General features: G+C 57.5%; 1 protein-coding gene across 1 annotated transcript; it reads left to right on the top strand.

The window, feature by feature from the left end:
• The first annotated feature begins 6,555 nt into the window (after positions 1-6,555).
• LOC147414045 (peptidyl-prolyl cis-trans isomerase H-like) lies at positions 6,556-13,102 on the top strand. Its single transcript, XM_086476258.1, has 9 exons — positions 6,556-6,621; positions 7,229-7,293; positions 7,658-7,681; positions 8,193-8,237; positions 8,680-8,722; positions 9,700-9,792; positions 11,337-11,424; positions 11,719-11,759; positions 13,012-13,102. Exons 1-9 carry the CDS (start codon positions 6,556-6,558, stop codon positions 13,078-13,080), a joined length of 534 nt encoding a protein of 177 aa, XP_086332384.1. The 3' UTR covers positions 13,081-13,102.
• The last annotated feature ends 3,790 nt before the right edge of the window (positions 13,103-16,892 follow it).

Below are 16,892 nucleotides of genomic sequence, written 5' to 3'. Positions count from 1 at the left end.
TGCAGAGCCCCTCTGCCTTCCCTTGCCCATCTGGCACGGATCGTGGGGATCCCGGCTACACCAGCAGAGAAACAGCTCGAGCTCCCTCCTGCCCCATAGCCTGGGACGTGAGTCACGCAGTCCTGGGCAGCAGCGGTCCTCTACGGCTCATCACCTCTTGTGTGAAGACACGCTTCCAAAAAGCCTGGGCACCAAGCTGATCTCTAAATCCCACCGTGGGCCCCGACAGAGTTTGAAAATGTCACTCCTCCGTCCCATTAGCTTCAGTCTTTAAACACAGTCTTTAGAAACGGAGTCAGCCACCAGCATGGCATCTCCCCGGCTGAGGAGGACCCGTCTGTGCGGCAGCTCACCTCGCTCCAGTCGGTCTTGGCTGGCAGCTCCGTCTGGGTCTTGGCCAGCGACGTCTCCGTCCCCCAAATGCTGGAGCTGCTGCTGCAGGTCCTCCACCTGCTGCTCCAGGGGCTTCCTAAAAGCACGTTGGGCTGACAGTGAGACACTGACGTGGAGGCCTGCCTCCGTGAATTTAAGGCTGGCTGGGATCTAAACCCAACACCACGCTGCTCTGCACCTGCCCTGGGCAACAGCGAGGGCAGAAAGAAATCAGGACGTCCTGGCTGTCCCCACCTCCCAGTGGCACGTGAAAGGTGCGTGCTGTGTCCGGGATCCTCAATGCCAGCGGCACAAGAAAGGGCCCTGCCGGCAGCTGGAGGGTAAACCAAATCACTGGGCTGGCAGGAGGGGCCACGCACCTTCTGAGGCAGCTGAAGCCTCCAAAGCTCTTTCAAATCTGACACAGAGGGGATGGGGGGAGCTCTGCCAGGGACACTGGCAGGTCCAAAGGACACAAAGGAGGTAAACCCCGTGCTGCCCTGACTCCTTGAGCCCGCCTAGGGCCAGCCGTGGAGCTGCAGCAGGGAGCTGCAGGCTGGCCCAGCAGCATTTGCTGGCACACGCCTCCCCTCCGCACCCAGCACAGCCCTTCCCCAGCTCTGGGTACCTGTTCAGCCGCTCCTCGTGAAGTTCTTGCTGCGCACAAGCTTCATTTGCTCGGGTCCCCTTCAATTCCCCCTCCAGGAGTTTCTTCTCTGAAACATGGGCCTCTGCCAGCAGGAGTTGGTGTTCTGAATCCTTTAGCTTTTGCTGCAGCTTTGAAATCTCGGACTGAATTTGGACATGGATTAAAAACCTTCTGAATGTATAGGCCAGGATCTGATACGGATCCCTTTGATCCCTCCCTGTCTGAGTCACAGGAACAAAAGGTTTCCATGCTTCTACTCAAAGCACTTCTGCACGTCTTGGTGTCAAAGCCCATGAGAAGCACCACCTCTCCAATGGCTACCAGACACTTTATCGGGAATTAGCAATAATAATCCTTTTCTGCACCTCATTTGATCCTGCACACTTCAGAACCCAACCCACTGATTAGTGCAAGAACACGGCAGAAGTGATGCCACGGAAAACACAAGCTTTTGCCATTTACCAGGTAGCAAACTGCAGCACATCTCCTCGGCAAGAAGGTGGTCTGGGCTTCCTGGCCTGCCAGCCCTACTGCCAGTATTTTCAGAGACCCCGAGTTTTAGAGACAAGAGTGGAGCCATCAGATTTGGCTTCTATTATCTTGGGTATGCTCCCACAAATAACAGACCTTTTTCCTAAAATATTTTGGGAATCTTAAGGGCGTTTAAGTAGGAAGCGGGGTAAAGCCAGTCAGTGCATACGCGTACATACAGATGTCTAAGCGCGTCTCAGGGCTTGCCAAAACCTTTGCAATTCCATCAAAACGGGGCAGTGCTCACCTCACCCCTTCTTCTACTCTGACGGCCTCGCTTCCTAAGGCATCACTCACCGCTTGTGCTTGGGCGGTCTCCTGCGCCTCTCCCAGCTGCCGACGGAGGAGAAGGTTTTCACTTCTCAGCTTGGCCAGTTCCTCCTGCAGCTCTTCTGCCTCCTCGATGGTGTCTTTCGTCTCCTGGTCTGTCTCAAGGAGTACAGCATGCTGCTCCTTTGCTTGATTCTGGACCTGAAGTAATTCTCTTTGTGTTACGTGTAAAGCCGATGTCTTTTCCGAGAGGGCTTTTCTCAGTTCTTCCACTTCTCTTTCAGCTCTGCTCAGCTGCTGAGACAAGCTCTGGTTGGTTTCTTGCACCAGAGACATGTGCTCACGCACGCTGAGCAATCGGACAATTATTTGAAGCACTTCTGCATCAACGATATCTGACGGCTGATGGCTTCCAGGGCTCGGGTGGGAAGGGGATGAACCCGACCCTGTCTGTTCAGAGATAAAGAGCACAGATTGGCAGAACTTAGGAAAGCAGCTCAGAAGAGGGGAGAGGGGCAGCATTTCCGAGAACCAGGACTCCCACCAGCTTGACGTCAGCTTAGAAAAGAGTTGTCAACAACTCTGCATCGGACATGACTCGAGGAAAGGTCTGATTTCACGCTGGCGTGTAGCGCCGTCCTACGAGGAGGACGGCAATTTAAAATGTTTGGGTTTACGTACCGCCCCCCCAGAGCTGTTGCTCTCCTCGACGGCTTCTTGGTCTGGTGGCGCCTTACGGAGGGCAGACTCCTTGCCCCAGCGGCCGGTGTCGGGCTCCTGCACCGGCCGCAACGGGGCGCAGTCGATGGTGGCGGCCGCAGGGTGCAGCTGGTCCCGGCCGTGCGGCCGGAGCTCATCGGCACGACGGCTCCCGGAGGGCTCGGGCACCACCCGCGCCGTCCTGCGCCGCAGGAACCGCCAGATGCTCTTCATGGCCCCGTGGGAACGGGCACTGCACGGCCTCGCCTCCCCTCTCCCCGGGCAGCAGGGGCCGGCAGGACTCGGCGGGCGCTGCCGGGGGCCGGCTGCGAGCGGCGGAGCCGAGCCCCGAGGATCGGCAGGGCACGGGCAGCTGCCTACGGGCTGAGCTCCACCGCCAGCACCAGCTCCACCAGTGACACCAGCACCAGCACCGCCGGCACCGGCAGCACCGCTTCCACCAGCTCCACCAGCAGCAACAGCACTGGCTGCACTGGCAGCACCAGCACCGCCAGAGCCACTGGCACAGCACCAGCAGCACCAGCAGGTACGGTGTGTGCAGGGACTGTGCCAGCGCCCCAGGTCTAGTGGACCTGTGCGCTGACGTCATGAACAGCTGAGTGACATCATAAGGCTCTGGGGGCTGGGCGGGGCAGAGGGGCCCGCACGCTCAGAGCCTCTCTGCACACACACAGCCCACGGGGCCAAGGGGAAGCGACTGGTGTGCCCAGCCCCCCTGCGCATGGATTTGGGCACACGCTGCACCCCTGGGTGTGATGCTGGGTCTCCCCGCGCCCCTCAACGTGCCTTTCAGTGCGCCCAAAACCCCTGGGTGTGTGGGTGTGCCCTTTGGTACACCATAGAGCATTCTGTCTGTCTGCCAGAGGGCTACCCCAGGCCACCAGGGTACATTTTGGGCTGCTCCGAGACCCTTGCTCGGCTTTTTGGGCTTCCCCTGCACGTCTCACTTAGCCTTTAGCTGCTCCTGCCGCCCGCGGCTGTGCTTTTCAGGGTGCCCCAGCCCCCCAGGTGTGAATTTCAGTGGTCTCCACGGCAATTGCACTGCCATTCAGGACGATAAAGCCCCTAAGGACGCCTTTCTGAGCAGCCCAAGGCCCCGCGGTGTGCATTTCGGGCTCCCCCAACTCCTTGCTGTGCCTTTGGCTGCATCTCCAGGCCCCGCCGTGTGCTTTCTCCTGCACCCCATCTCCCTTGCTGCACTTTCTCCTGCACCCCGTCTCCTTTGCTGTGCCTTTCACGACTCCTCCGTGTACCTGTCGGGGCAACCCGGTCACCATGACGTGCCGTTTGGGACAGCCCGGACCGCTCGGGCTTCCTTCTGGAGCACCCACAACCCCCTGGCTGCTGCCCTGGAGCCACCTCTGCTGAAGGCTGCCGGAGGCTGCAGTTCCCTGCTGTCGCTCTTCCTTCGTTTCCGCTGCGTCCCGTTGGGCTTGGGGGCAGACGGCCTCGAACGGTGTCGATGCTCCTGCTGGGTCTCTGGGGGCGTTGCCGTCCCCGCGAGCAGGGAGAGGCAAGGGGCACTGGTGTGTCAGAGCTACCCCCGGCAGCCCGTCTGCAGTCAAAAGGGATCTGTTCTGGGCACTGCCTTAGGGTTGGACGCCTCCTTCGAGGCCGGGCTTAAGAAGAGGCGCAAGGAAGGGCACCCTCAAGGGGCCTGGTGCTTTTCTTGCGTTCCCCGTGGGCTCGAGGGGGTGAGCGGCGAGTGCTCTGCCCGAGGCTGAAGTCTGGATTGGGGCCCCTTGTCAGAGTCTGGTGGAGACAGAGGATGGGGGTGGGCTGGGCACTCAGGAAACGAAAGAGGGTCCCGGGTGGAGTCACCCTGGGGCAAAGCCTTAGATGTTCCTGGTGTGCACGCAAGGGCTCTTCCCCCGCGGGAGACGCGGCGGGGAGCCAGCGGGGCCCACGGGGACGGCAGAGTGCAGAGGGAGTCCCGTCGGGGTCTGGATCACGCTGCACGTCCTCCCCGGGCACCTCCCAAGCGCCCCAGGACCCCGTACAGAAGCCTTGCCCGTCAGCAGATCAGCAGCTCCCCCTCCACTTAGGCTCCTCGGAAAACTCTCCAAGAGTGGGTTCCTCCCCAATATCCAGGTGGTTAACAGAGAAGGTAATCCTTAGTCAGGGTCCCCGTCGTATCCACAGAGCACCTCAAGGCCCCTCTCCTTCCTGGGCGCGCCGGGATGCTGATGTTCTCCAGCAACAAGCCCAAGGCCTTGCCTTTGGTCAAGGGCCGCACAATGACTTTCACGGTCGCCTGGGTGCATGTCAAGCCCTTCTCCCCAGAGGTGCTGTTGCAAATCTGCAGCGGTCAGAAAAACTTCTTGGAAGAGTTAAACCCCTGACAATCCCTGACTAAGATACCGAAAAACTTTACTTGCATTTCTCCTGAGTTTTTCTTCCCCTGCAAGGATGGTTTTAGCTGTTTGCTGAGCAAAGCTGATAAATAGCTGACATCTTGCCAGACCTTAAGGAGACAAAGCTCCAGACATCAAGGAGACGCCTCTAGTACAGGACTGATTGTTACAACAGGTTGCATCAGAGAAGGGGCCCAGGTTTGTGCTCAAGAAGAAGGATTCAACTAGTGGACAGGTGAGGAAGACTAGGAACGCTGGGAACTCATCACCATCAGACTGCCCTTCTCAGGGAATCTGACGGAGGGGTATGATTTTTGTGTATAGGAACTGATGTGTTTTGCTGGCCCGTTGGAGCACGGATGGAAGGAGCTATCCCCCGTGCTGCCCGGCGCCGTCATAAAGAATCCCCGCTCGATAACGCTGAGTTGTTGTTGAGTTTTCTCAGATTCATTCTCTGCACCCAGTTAGAGAAGTAGAGACGTCCTTTATTAACGCTGCGCACCGGGGACACGGGATCCTTCCCAAGGATGTCCGCCTGCACACTGCAACCAACGAGTATTTCTATATTCAATTCATACGTATTTAGCTTATACAATGCATATTCATTCTCTTCCTCTCGATGACTGGTTCTTCTTTCCTCGCTTCTGATGCAAATTAGCGCACAGCCTCTGTCCATTGTTCCCCTTTGAGTAGGGGCTATCATTTGGGCAGGTGGCCCGTGAGTCGGAGGTCTCGACCGCTCCTCGAATTGACTGCGGATGGTCAGGGAACACGTCCTTGGCTCGCAGCTGCTTTGGTCATGATTCAAGGATTACACACAGCGGGTACCGTAATAAATCCTGTCTGGCAGACATCTTGGACTACAACAGACTGTCCTTGTTTCTAACCACGAACAGAGCATTGGTTAATGAAGACCTTCGGTCTGGGATTTTACAGGGGCGTGCTAGCAGCATTGGCAATAGAGATTGTATTTCGTATTTGATCATTTATTCCCTTTGAGACTTACTTTCCCAGCATAATCATTAGTCTCTCCTACTGCTATTCGCCAATTAGAATTCTTGCTCTTCAAGGCAAGGTGGGAAGAGCAAGGGGGTCGCTAAGCAGTAGCCCCAAATCCTCAATCTGGTGATGGCCGCAGCAGTGCCGCTCGCCAGCGCTCCCTGAAGTCTCCCGTGGGGCACTGGAGCTGGCCTGTCTACCCTCTGCGCTGCAGCAGGCCCGCACTAAGGCAGGAGGAGACGTGCTTGAAGGCCAGGCCCTGCCCCCTGCTGAAGCCCGGCCCTGCCAAGCTGCCCAGGAAAGCCCCGGGGGCAGGAGCCATCCTGGAGGCAGCAGGCTGGGGTCTCCCCCGGCGGGGCCGGCGCCAAGGGCCAGAGGGCAGCAGCCCGGCCCTGCCAAGAAGGGAGCCGAGAGCTGCCCACGAGGGACAAAGCCCAGGGGAACGCCAATCTCCTCAAGCCCTCCGCAGGCCCCTGGCACCCTCCCGGCGCCGCCCGGCCTGGCGGGTCGACTCCGGGGCGGGCCGGGGCCACAGAGCCCCGGCTGCGGGGCCGCCAGCCCCCGCCGCTGCCCGCCGGCAGGCAGGGAGGGCAGCCGAGGGAAGGCGCGTGCGCGCCCCGCCTCCCGCTGCCGCGGCCGCTGCCGGGAGAGGCGGCCGCGATGGCGGTGCTGGCGTCCAACCCCAACAACCCCGTGGTCTTCTTCGATGTCGCCATCGGCGGGCAGGTGGGCGAGGGCGCCGCCGCCCCGGCCCCGGCCCCGGCCCCGGCCCCGGCCCCGGCCCCTGGGGCTCTCGGGAGCCGCGCGGCGGGGCCGGGGGCCGCGGGTGCAGCGGGAGGGGCCGGCGGGGGTGCGGTGGGGTGTTGCGGGGGTGCAGCGGGAGGGCGGGGGGGCTTGTTGGGGAGGGGAGGGGAGGGGAGGGGAGCGGCCAGGGGTGCAGGGCGGGGTCTTTTTGTTGGTGGTGCGGGAGGGGGTTGGCCGGGGTGCGGGGGGGGCTGTTGGGTCTCGTGGGGAGTGTAGGAGCGCAAGGGTGGGGGTGCGCTGGGAGGGGGCGGTCGCAGGGTCCGTCGTGGGGCTGTGAGGGGCGCAAGTGGTTGGAGGGGCGCGTCGGGGTTCAGCGGGGGCTGTGGGGTTGCAGGGGCGCGTGGGCAGGGGCTTGGGGCAGTGCTGCGGGGGAGGGGTGTGGAGGTGCAGGGCTGCATCGGGAGGGGGCTTGCAGGGCTGGGGTTGCAGCAGGAGGCTGACTTGGCGGGAGTTGCCTGGGTGCAGCGGTGGGGAGGCCGGTGGGTGCGAGTGGGGCCCAGAAGGCTCATGTGGCCGCCGTCTTGCCCAGGAGGTCGGCCGCATGAAGATGGAGCTGTTCGCCGACGTTGTCCCCAAAACGGCGGAGAACTTCAGGTGAGGAGCGGCCGGCGTTCCTGCGGCTCAGCCTGGAGCCGGCCTGCGAAGGGTTTTCGGTGCAGGAACGTCTCTGGTGGCAGAGCGACTGCCTGCCCCCGCGAACTGCTGCACCTGCTTTGCTCCTCTCTGCGTTGCCAGAGAGATGTGACGGTGCAGCATGCTGATCCCCGGGGGAGCCCGTCTGGCTGGAAGGTGAAGGCCTCCGGTCCCTCTCTGCTCCCTCGGTGGAGCTTCCGATAGGCCCGGTGCATCTATGAAGGGGGCTGCCTTAAGGTCACGGTAGGGCTCTCCTCGCCGCCCGGTTATTTTGCCACGGGCCGACGGATGTGCCTCACGCTCTGCTCTCTTTTTTGTTTTCCAGGCAGTTTTGTACGGGGGAATTCAGGTGAGTGGGTTCTAGTGGGTCTTTTTAAGTAGGCTACTGCGAGAAAGAGGGCTGGGCAAGTAGGAAGAAGGGTCACTTGGGATTTTCTCTCACTGTCCCAGTACAAAAGGAAAGAGGGAGAGAAACCTGCTGGGATGAAGTTGTGCCGGGCTCGTCGGTGAGTCGCGGAGGTGGCAGACTTTGCCATTTGGGCATGACTGTGTTCGTGCTCAGGTCGCTCTAGAACGGCCTGTCTGCAACTCGCAGCCGCCCGTGCTGCAGCTTGCCGCGGGATCCCGTCAAGGTGATGGTGTGGAGGTTGTAGGGAACGACGTCAGTTCATGTGCAGGGCCCACCGGAGGTTTCCCTGTGCCTCCGAGAGCACCAGCTGAGAGCCAGGCTGCAGCGCTTGGTTGTGTATCAAGGCAGCTGCTGAGGTACAGGGCAGCCCTTTGGGGCTCCGGATCCCTGGGAGGGTTTTGCGTGGGCTGTCCAGTGAGTCGCAGTGATGTTCCTGTTTATTTCCTTGCAGGAAAGATGGTGTCCCTGTGGGTTATAAAGGAAGCACTTTCCACAGGTAATTCCCCTGCTTTTGTTCAGGCACCTAAATAGCAGCCTGAGCCAGCTGGGGTTTTGAGACGCGCCTTCAAGGCGTTACTGGTCTGGGAGGCCTTTGTGGGTGGCAGCTAATTGTCCTTCTGTAGCTGTGGGGGATTTGGGGGCGCTGTCAGACGTGTACGCTGGGGTCACTGGGAGGGATCCCCCGTTCCTGGTGGGCCAGGTCAGAGATCATTTTCTGGCATCTGTCACCTAATCGCTGTCCCTGGTCGAAGAGCAGTGGCTCCCAAATCACCTGATAGCAACCAGTAGTTAATATTTGTGGTAGACTTGAGACTGTAGCGTTCGTAGGCCCTGATAACTTCCGTGGTGCTGCTGCGAGGCCAAACTCCTTTTTACCACGTAGTATTCTTCTTGAGGCATTTGTCTGCTGAGAACTAAGTATTCTTTTCCTTGTTTAGGGTGATAAAGGATTTCATGATCCAAGGAGGTGACTTTGTAAACGTATGTACCTCTGTATTCCTTTGGGGCTTCTCCTGCGTGGTGTAATAGGCACTGTTTCCAAGGGTGCGTGCTGATTTGGGGGCTCTGTTGGCTCTCTTTTGAGGTCCCCAGTAGTCACTGGAGGTTTCCTTGTAGCTTTGCTGCCATCTCACTGCAGCAGGCTGTAATGTACTTGGAAAGGAATCGTGAGTCTTGTGTGCACATACCCTCTCCTCCCCCAAAGAGTTCCTCTCTAAAAAGCCCCGTGGCAGTACAGCTCGAGGCTTTTCAAATTGGCAAAGATTTTTTTTTTTTACCCTGTTGTCCTTCCCCGCCTTCTCCTGTCCCCCCGAACAAGAAACCCTGCGAGTTTGTCTTTGCTTTGCGGAGAGTGACCTTAAGTAGGCAACCGAGAAGCATGTGGTGCAAGAGATCGTTTCCGTGCAAACGAACTTTTTGTCAGTGAATTGTGCCAAAAGAGGACAGAGTTTGTGCCGGCAGTGGTGGTCGTGCTCTGAGTTGGGGAGAAGCAGAGTGTGTGGGGAAGGCTGGAGGACCGCGGGGTCTCTTGGCTGTCCTAGGACCCAGTAAAATGATTTCTTTTGTGGAAGCGTTTCAAAACGTGAGGGGGCGTGATGAAGCTTTTTTAATCCAAACTTCCTAAAACTTGGTTGTCTGAAAGTCACTGAGGGGAGTGACCGCACGGCGGGCGGCTCAGCCGCAGCAGACTTTAGGTGGTCGCTAATTGCGATGCTGCTGCGATGCCCCCGCGGGCTTTATTCCTTCCCCTGGAGCTGCTCAAGCATTAGGGCTTGCACCAGACATTGAATGTGTTGGCTCCTGGTGCGTATCGAGGGCAGGGGAGCATCCATTTGGGGCAGAGTTGAGCCCTGTCCTTTTGCGTGGGGCTTTTAAATTTGTGTTTTAATAAACTGAACCGTTGGGTAGCGCTGGCTCAGAACAAGCGCTGAGGCTGACGGGGCACCTCTGTCACCCAGGGAGACGGCACCGGAGTAGCCAGTATATACAGGGGTCCTTTTGCCGACGAAAACTTCAAGCTGAAACACTCTGCTCCTGGGCTGCTCTCTATGGTGAGTAGAAAACACTGCCGTTGTAAGACGGAAAAGCTTTAGGTACTTTCTCTGTGCCCTTTTCCTGGGTGTATCGGGTATTTGCCAGGCAACAGACATCTCCACCGCTGGACCCAAGGGCTGAAAGACCGGCTGTGTAAGTGCTCGTCAGAAGGCTGCTCGTGGGTTAATGCGTGGAGGAACAGCGAAGTCCCGATGATGATCCTGCAGCATCCTTTCTTTTCCCCCGTTGGAGGGCTGGGGCAGGCTTTGCTCGATGAGCTTTGAGAAGAGCTTGGTGGCTCTTGCGGTTTGTGTAGGGTGGCAAGCGGTGGGGTTTTCTTCCTCCCCGATGCTGTTACCGAGCACTGACCTCAGCAAGGGGGAGGCAAAGAGGTGGGGCGTTCCGAAGCCGTAGCAGCGTTCCCAGGGTGCCTTTGCTAACATAGGCTTCCTGTTCCACGCTGTAGGAAAAACTGCAAGCGTTGCCCGTTGCCTGGTAGGAACAGTACCCTGACTTTGGCCACAGACAGCAAGCGGAGCCGGTGCTGCAGCGTTCCTGTCCGCAGCTGCTTCTCGCCCAGCTCTTTCAGCTGCCCTGCCCTTAAAGCACTTGCTTAGAGCATTCGCCATGTGCATTAGTTACTCCTCCCGTTCCAAGCACGGCCCAGAAAGAGGTGTCACGACACAGCTAAGCGAGCAGTGTGCCGTGGCGTGGGACGAGGGATCCCGCGCTGGTCTCGGCAGCTTTGTGTGAAAGCGGCGTGGCTCCGGAGTCGCTCTGCCGGGCCAAGCCGTGGTCCCTCCCAGCTGGGTCCTTCCGCAGCTGGCTAGCGATAAGTAAAAATGCCACGGGACTGTGTCCCGTGCAGCCCTGCAGCTGCAAAACGTGCCCAGTTCACTTGCTGGCCCAGAAACGGGCTTTAGTATCTCCTGGGTGTCCAAAGAGCTTTGAAAAACCGGAATGGACTTAAGCGTGGCAGAGACGTGTTCTTAGCAGAGCGCGCACGCTCCGGGTGCTGCGCTCAGGTGTGAATTCAATTTGCCGTCCGCATCGCGCTGTTCCGTGAGCCCTGTGCCGCTGGGATCGTTGCCTTTCTCATCCTGGTCGTCAGAACAGACACGTTTGGGTTGGTTTGTCCTGAGGAAACCTTCCAACTAGCAGGAAGCTGCTTTTTTTTTTCTGCCCTGGTTTCTGTCTCTTCAGTTTTCCCCGGGACAATACTGCAGCCAGGAAGGACTCGCCACCAAAAAGTTTGGCCTTTTTTCAGGAGCGTGCCCTAGAGCCCAGATTTCAGCGCGATCTTGTGCTGAACGTGCCTGCGTAGAAGTACGGTGGGAAGTTGGTGAGAGCGGCATGACCAGACTGGGTGGCGTGCCGCGTCCCAGCCCGGGGTGCTCTCCTGCGGATGCGTATCTGCTGCCCGTGGTTTGTGTAGCCACAAGCTAAAAAGAAGCTAGGCTGGGTCTAGAGCAACAGCTTTTTCCTACGTGAGGCGCGTCTGCCTTCGGTTTTGGCAAGTCTTTGATTGTACACTGTTGGTATTTTGCCGTTCTCCCCCCAGGCAAACAGTGGTCCCAGTACCAACGGCTGTCAGTTTTTCGTTACGTGCTCCAAATGTGACTGGTTGGATGGGAAACCCGTCGTGTTCGGTGAGTACCGGCAGCGGCGGCCTGGCGTCCCGGCTGAGGGACACTGCCTGTGGCGCAGCTGCTCGAAGAAACAGCCGGGGACTGCTTGTTCTTCGCCCCTCGCTTGTGGAGCACGTTTTAAGAGGGATCGTTTCCTTTGCCCGTTTAGAGCTCGGAAGCCAGCCCTGACGTGGCCAGTAGCTTTACACTGCACCAGACTTTCCAGCGGGACCAAAAGTGCATGTACCTGTGATGAGTGGCGGGGAGCAAAGGTAAATCCGGCCGTATTGAGATGGAAGAATTTTCTCATTCTAGGTAAAATCGTCGATGGGCTGTTGGTCATGAGAAAAATGGAAGTAAGTTGAATTTGCCTATTTCTCCGCGAACGTCCCCTTGGGCAAGTGGTACAGAGGATTGACAAGGGTGGTTCTGTTCTCTGCCGCTGTCTGTTTAGAGGGTACCAGGGAACAGCAGCGTTGATAACTGGTATTACCGGTTGTCGTTGTTATAAAATGGCAGGAAAGGCGTTGAGGCAAATGCTGTCCTATAGATTGACTTTAGAAATGCTGTGCTGTCGTGGTTGCTGGTTGGTCTTTGAGCGGGGATTGTGTTCCTGTGGCTTTATTTGCGACGCTTTGCATTTGTTGGGGAAGCTGAATTGAAAAGCTGTTCCGTCAGCAACCCAGACGAGGGTGTGAAGCAGATCACTTCTGTGCCGTTGCCCGGGATTATTCCGTGGATGCTGAATGATCAGTTCTGCTGATCCGTGATCAGCGTGTTTGATAAGAAAAATGAAAGTCATCTCCTGAAGGGCTTCCAGCGTCGTGACTGGGTGTCTGAGTAGATGAGGAGATGTAACAAACAGCGGTGAGTTCGAGACGGGCGAAACTTAACTCCCTGGCCCGCGCCTGGCTAATGTGCGCAAGGGCCTCCACCCTCGGTCTGGGAAGCGGGGCGAGCACAGAGCTGACCCCCGTCCGGTGTTGAGAAAAGGTCCCGTGCAAGGAAGGGTACGGCGCGGTGTGATGCACGTGTTGCTGACCCTCTTTGCCAGGAGCACCGATGGCAGGGTTGCGGTGTGCCTGCCTTGTGCATCACTGCAGCGAGGGGCGAGTTGAGGGAAATAAGTAAGAGACTCAGAAAGGAGCAGCTGAGTCCAGCAGAAGGAGAGGTTCAGAATGAGGGTTGCTGTGGGACTGTCTGGTGTTTGGATTCCGCAAAGGCCGTACAAAGGCAAGTTTGCTTCGCGTGTTGCAGCTGTAGTTAGTAACTTTCAAGCTTTAGGCCAGAGCAGCCTCAAGCGACGTGATGCCTGCTGTATCTCAGGAGGAGCTCTCTGGCTTTAGCTCTGTGCCTTCCCTCCCCTTGGAGGGATCGGGGTCTGGTCTGTATCCCAAACCTCTGCCCGCAGAGAGAGTGCAGCAGCTTATGGCTGGGTCCGTTGCCCAAATGCGTGATGGTGCTTCTGTGTGACTCGGAGCTGTGTCTGGATTTCCCGGTTCCTGATGCTGTAGGCATCTCTCTCTCAGCCAGTCTTGGAGTACCTGTCACTCGCGGGATTTGCCGAGCTTTTATGAGGTTTAACGCTATACGTTTGTCTGTCCTCAGCATGTGCCGACGGGTCCAAACAACAAACCCAAGCTGCCGGTTGTGATCTCCCAGTGCGGGGAAATGTAGAGCAGTGAAACAGAAATGGGGTAAGTGTGTCTTCGCAGGCCGCCAGTGCAATCAGCCTCTGGGCTGCTCTGCTCCTTTCTTTTTCTCTTGACTTAGTTTCGCAGTCCTTTGAGTCTGTAGAGAGCTGACTCAGCTCAGTGAAGCGCCAGCAAATCCCCACCGTTTTTGGCCTTCCATTCGATGATTTCCAGAGAGGTCTGGAATTGCCCACGAAGACACTTTGTCCCCGCTTCCATAACAGAGTCTTTCAGATCTGTGGCACTCCAGACTCTGGGGAGCTCCTCCTGCTTGATGAAGTGACAACAGGGGATGTAATTGTTCTTTCGTTTCCCTGGTACTTCTGGTGGCGTCGATAGGCTTTTGAAGAGAGGGACGACCTTGTTCCCAGGCTTTCTTGCAGATGGGCAGACCCGTGCTGATGGGTGGGGTCCCCTTTAGGGCTGTCCTCAGGCCCAGGCTTGTTCATCATTTCTGCTTGGAGCACATGATCTCTGGCCAAGATCCAGCTTGAGACCGGCAGCTTTTCCCTTCTAGGGACGAGGCCGGTGCCACCTCGCTGACTTCCCAGCCAGGTTTTAGGAACTGCCTTTCTGCAGCCTGCTGCCTCTCAGCTGCCTGGAGACAAGGAGGGCATCTGCCTTGCCCAGCTTCAGCCAGCTGAGTCAGTTACTTGTCCAGACCCTTTAAAATCAGCCGGGAGAAAGAGGCGCTGGTGGGTTTGGGTTCGGAGGCGGGTGCAGAGGCCCGGCATGGAGACCCAGGAGGACGCCCGCGTTCTCTGGCTCAGGGTGAGCTGATGCGTGCAGCAAGTAGCGCTCCCGTGAAAACCGCTGAGGCGGCACCCAGTGTCACTGCACGGTCTTGCTGTTGTAGGATGAGTCGGGAATGGCCGTCCAGCGTTTCGGACCTGTTTCTTCTGCGTTTCAGCGTTCCTTTGCCGGTGCTTAGGCCTGTGCTGGCTCCATGCCGTTCCATCTCCAGCCGGTTCCCCCACTGCCCCAGTCCTCTCTGCAGGCCAGATCCGCGCTCTTGACGTTCTCCTGAAAGTACTTCATCATTGGCATCTTACCTTTTTTGGGTTTTCTCACAGTTTGAAATGTAAATAAAGAATTTTGTTAAATATGCGTGCAGAGCACATCAGTTGACGTGCTCGGGAAGAGATTCTTCTTCAGGTGAGGAGGACTGCAGAGTCTTCAGCAACGTGTGTTGTCCCTAGCTGGTTCAGCAGGGAGCTTCTACTGGGCGTGGTGGTGCGGGGCCCTGCTGCTGGGCGATTGCGAAATGGGCAAGAAGGGGTGAAGGGAGCATGGCAGAGCACGGCAGTGCCGTCCTACAGCAGCTCCTTTACTGGGCAGGTAAGTCGGGCTGCCTGGCAGAGAGGTTCTTGGCGTCTTGGGAACAGCCAGAGCCTTTCTACACGCAGCCTTGCTGAAGCACAAGGAATTGGCGCGGCGCAGGCTCCATCCCCGTGAGTTTGCTGGGCTCTGGGGCGAGTCGTGTTGTAAACAAGCGTTTGTAAAACCTCCCCTGGCGCGTGGCGGCACCAGGCCGTCGGGCTGTCGTGTGGCACGGGCGTTAGAGGAATTTACCTGGGTGCGACGTGGGTGTTAGGGCAGGGCTTTGGGCTGGGAAGCCAAGAATGCTTATGCTCTAGGAGCAGAAATTGGGCCTCCTTATCCTGCACGGTTACCGAGGGCGCAGCTGAGGCTGCCGGTCGGTGGAAAAACTGACTTTCTCCTTCCAGAATTGGGTTGCAAGCTGACTGTCACGGTTTGTGGCTAGGCCGGCCACTAACGAATGACAGACGCTCTCTACTAACCCCTCTCCCCTCCCAAAAGGGAAAAGGAGAGAGAACAAGGGAGAGAGAGACTTTACGGTTTGGAAAAGAAAACTAAAACAGCTTTAATGGAACAATAACAATAAAAGAAAAGATAAGAATAAGAATAAGGAAAAAAATGAAATCTATACAGTATGTACAAATATAGACAAAACCAATAGCGAACCCAACTCCCCCCCCCCCCCCCCGATGACCATATGTCATCACTACACCGCAGGGCTGGCACTGGGGCAGTCCCAGGCTGGACTCGGCAGCAGACAGGGACGGGATGCAGGAGCTGGACTCAGGCACTGGATTCAGGGATGCACGGATCAGTCCTCCTCAGATGTCGGCCATCGAAGAAGAGCGAAGGGGAGCGAAGGGAGCGAAGGGGCGAGACCCTCGTGATCTCTTAGCTTTATACTGAATATGACGTCTATGGGATGGAATACTCTGTTGGTCAGGTTTGGGTCACCTGTCCAGTTCGCTCCTCCCTGTAGGTGCGACCCTTTTCACTCCTGGCACCCCAACACGCAGTACAAGATTTAGCAGTGACCTTGGTCGCCATAAGAACAAGTATAAGCAAGGGCCTCTCTGCATCCCATCCCTTGGTACGAACTATAAACATCAGGCCTTATCACTGCTGGGAGCAGTCACTGTCTGGAAAAACAGGCTGCTGTTTCAGAAAGTGCTGGTAGTTAGAGGGGACTTAACTGAAAAGTTAAAGCACTAAACCAGAATTAGTTCTGATTTAGCCCAAACCAGGACACTGACCTACCTGCTGGGGGACACGCAAGCGCCCCTCGGGGGGGCTGGGCTACGGCGTGAGTTTCCTCATCCGGCAGATGAAAACGTAAGGGAGCTGGGACAAAGCCTGTTCTGTCACCTGCAGGCGCTTCATACCGCCCGGGGACGTCCCGCCGCTCCTCGGGCAGCAGGAGTGTGTTGTGTGGGGCTGTCTTGGGGAGGTGCGGGCCGCGCCCTTTGCTTGGGCGTTACCCAGCGCGAGGTGGCAAGCGCTGATGTGCTGGAGGACAGATCCTGCAGGCGGGCTTTGGTGTGCTCTGTTGTCTCGGGGCTGTTTGAAGTCCTTGAAGCAGGCTCCGGCTGTCGGGATTTCCAGGTCTCCATTCCTGGGGCTGCACAGCTCCTGAAGTCACTCGTGCTCACTTCTGTCCAGCCCGAGGCATCTCGCCTGCTTGTACCTGCAGAATCCCAGGTGATGAAAGAAACACAAAGCACACCGTCCCTTTCCTCTGCAGCCCCGAGAACGCTTTCCAGAGGGGTCTCTCCTGTGGGAGGAGGGTTAAAGATTCCCAAGAGCGAGGAGCAAACTGGAAGCTGGTGACAGCTGTGAAATAGAGGTGACCAAAAAGAGAGAGGCTCGGCTGGCTGCCGGTGCTGCTCGGGAAATGTGTCCAGATGGCCCTTCCCTGGGGGGCTGCTGAGGCAGGAGCTTGGCTGCAGGCGGCTCGGGGGAGCTCTGCCTGCCAGCTGCAGTGCTGAGGTTTGCACTGCTGAGGCAGGTACCCAAATTCACTGTACTTTTTCCTGAGGGAAAGCAGCGTATTGCTGGGTCCAGGCTTGATCTGGGGAGTAAAGAGTGAATTTAGCATAGCTTAGTAGTGAGCAGCAATTAGCTAGCTAGACCCAGCACAGGATAAGGGAGCAGAAGCAGCCTTGAAATGTTTGAGACAGTAGGAAGAGCTTGGATGAGAAAGTACACGATGAAGAAGACTCTGAGCCTTCCTCCGAAAGTCCCCAAAGGACGACCACCAGATGGCAGCGCGCGCGCGCCAAGAGGAGGAAACGTGTTATAATACTTTCTGAGAAACAATTATAATATCCCCAGCTATTCTCGGAACTAATTGCAGACACTCATGAATATGCATGTTTTGAGGTAATACATAGAGTTGTAGAATGTGACCCGTGTGCCAGCTAGGAGGAGCGACCCCCCTTGCACCCAGCGCCGTGCTAAACAGACCTGCTTTGGAAC

This window comes from Leptosomus discolor, chromosome 20, assembly GCF_034619465.1.
Source record: "Leptosomus discolor isolate bLepDis1 chromosome 20, bLepDis1.hap2, whole genome shotgun sequence".
In the NCBI taxonomy this organism is placed as follows: Eukaryota; Metazoa; Chordata; class Aves; order Leptosomiformes; family Leptosomidae; genus Leptosomus; species Leptosomus discolor.
This window is presented reverse-complemented; position numbering and strand designations above follow the sequence as displayed.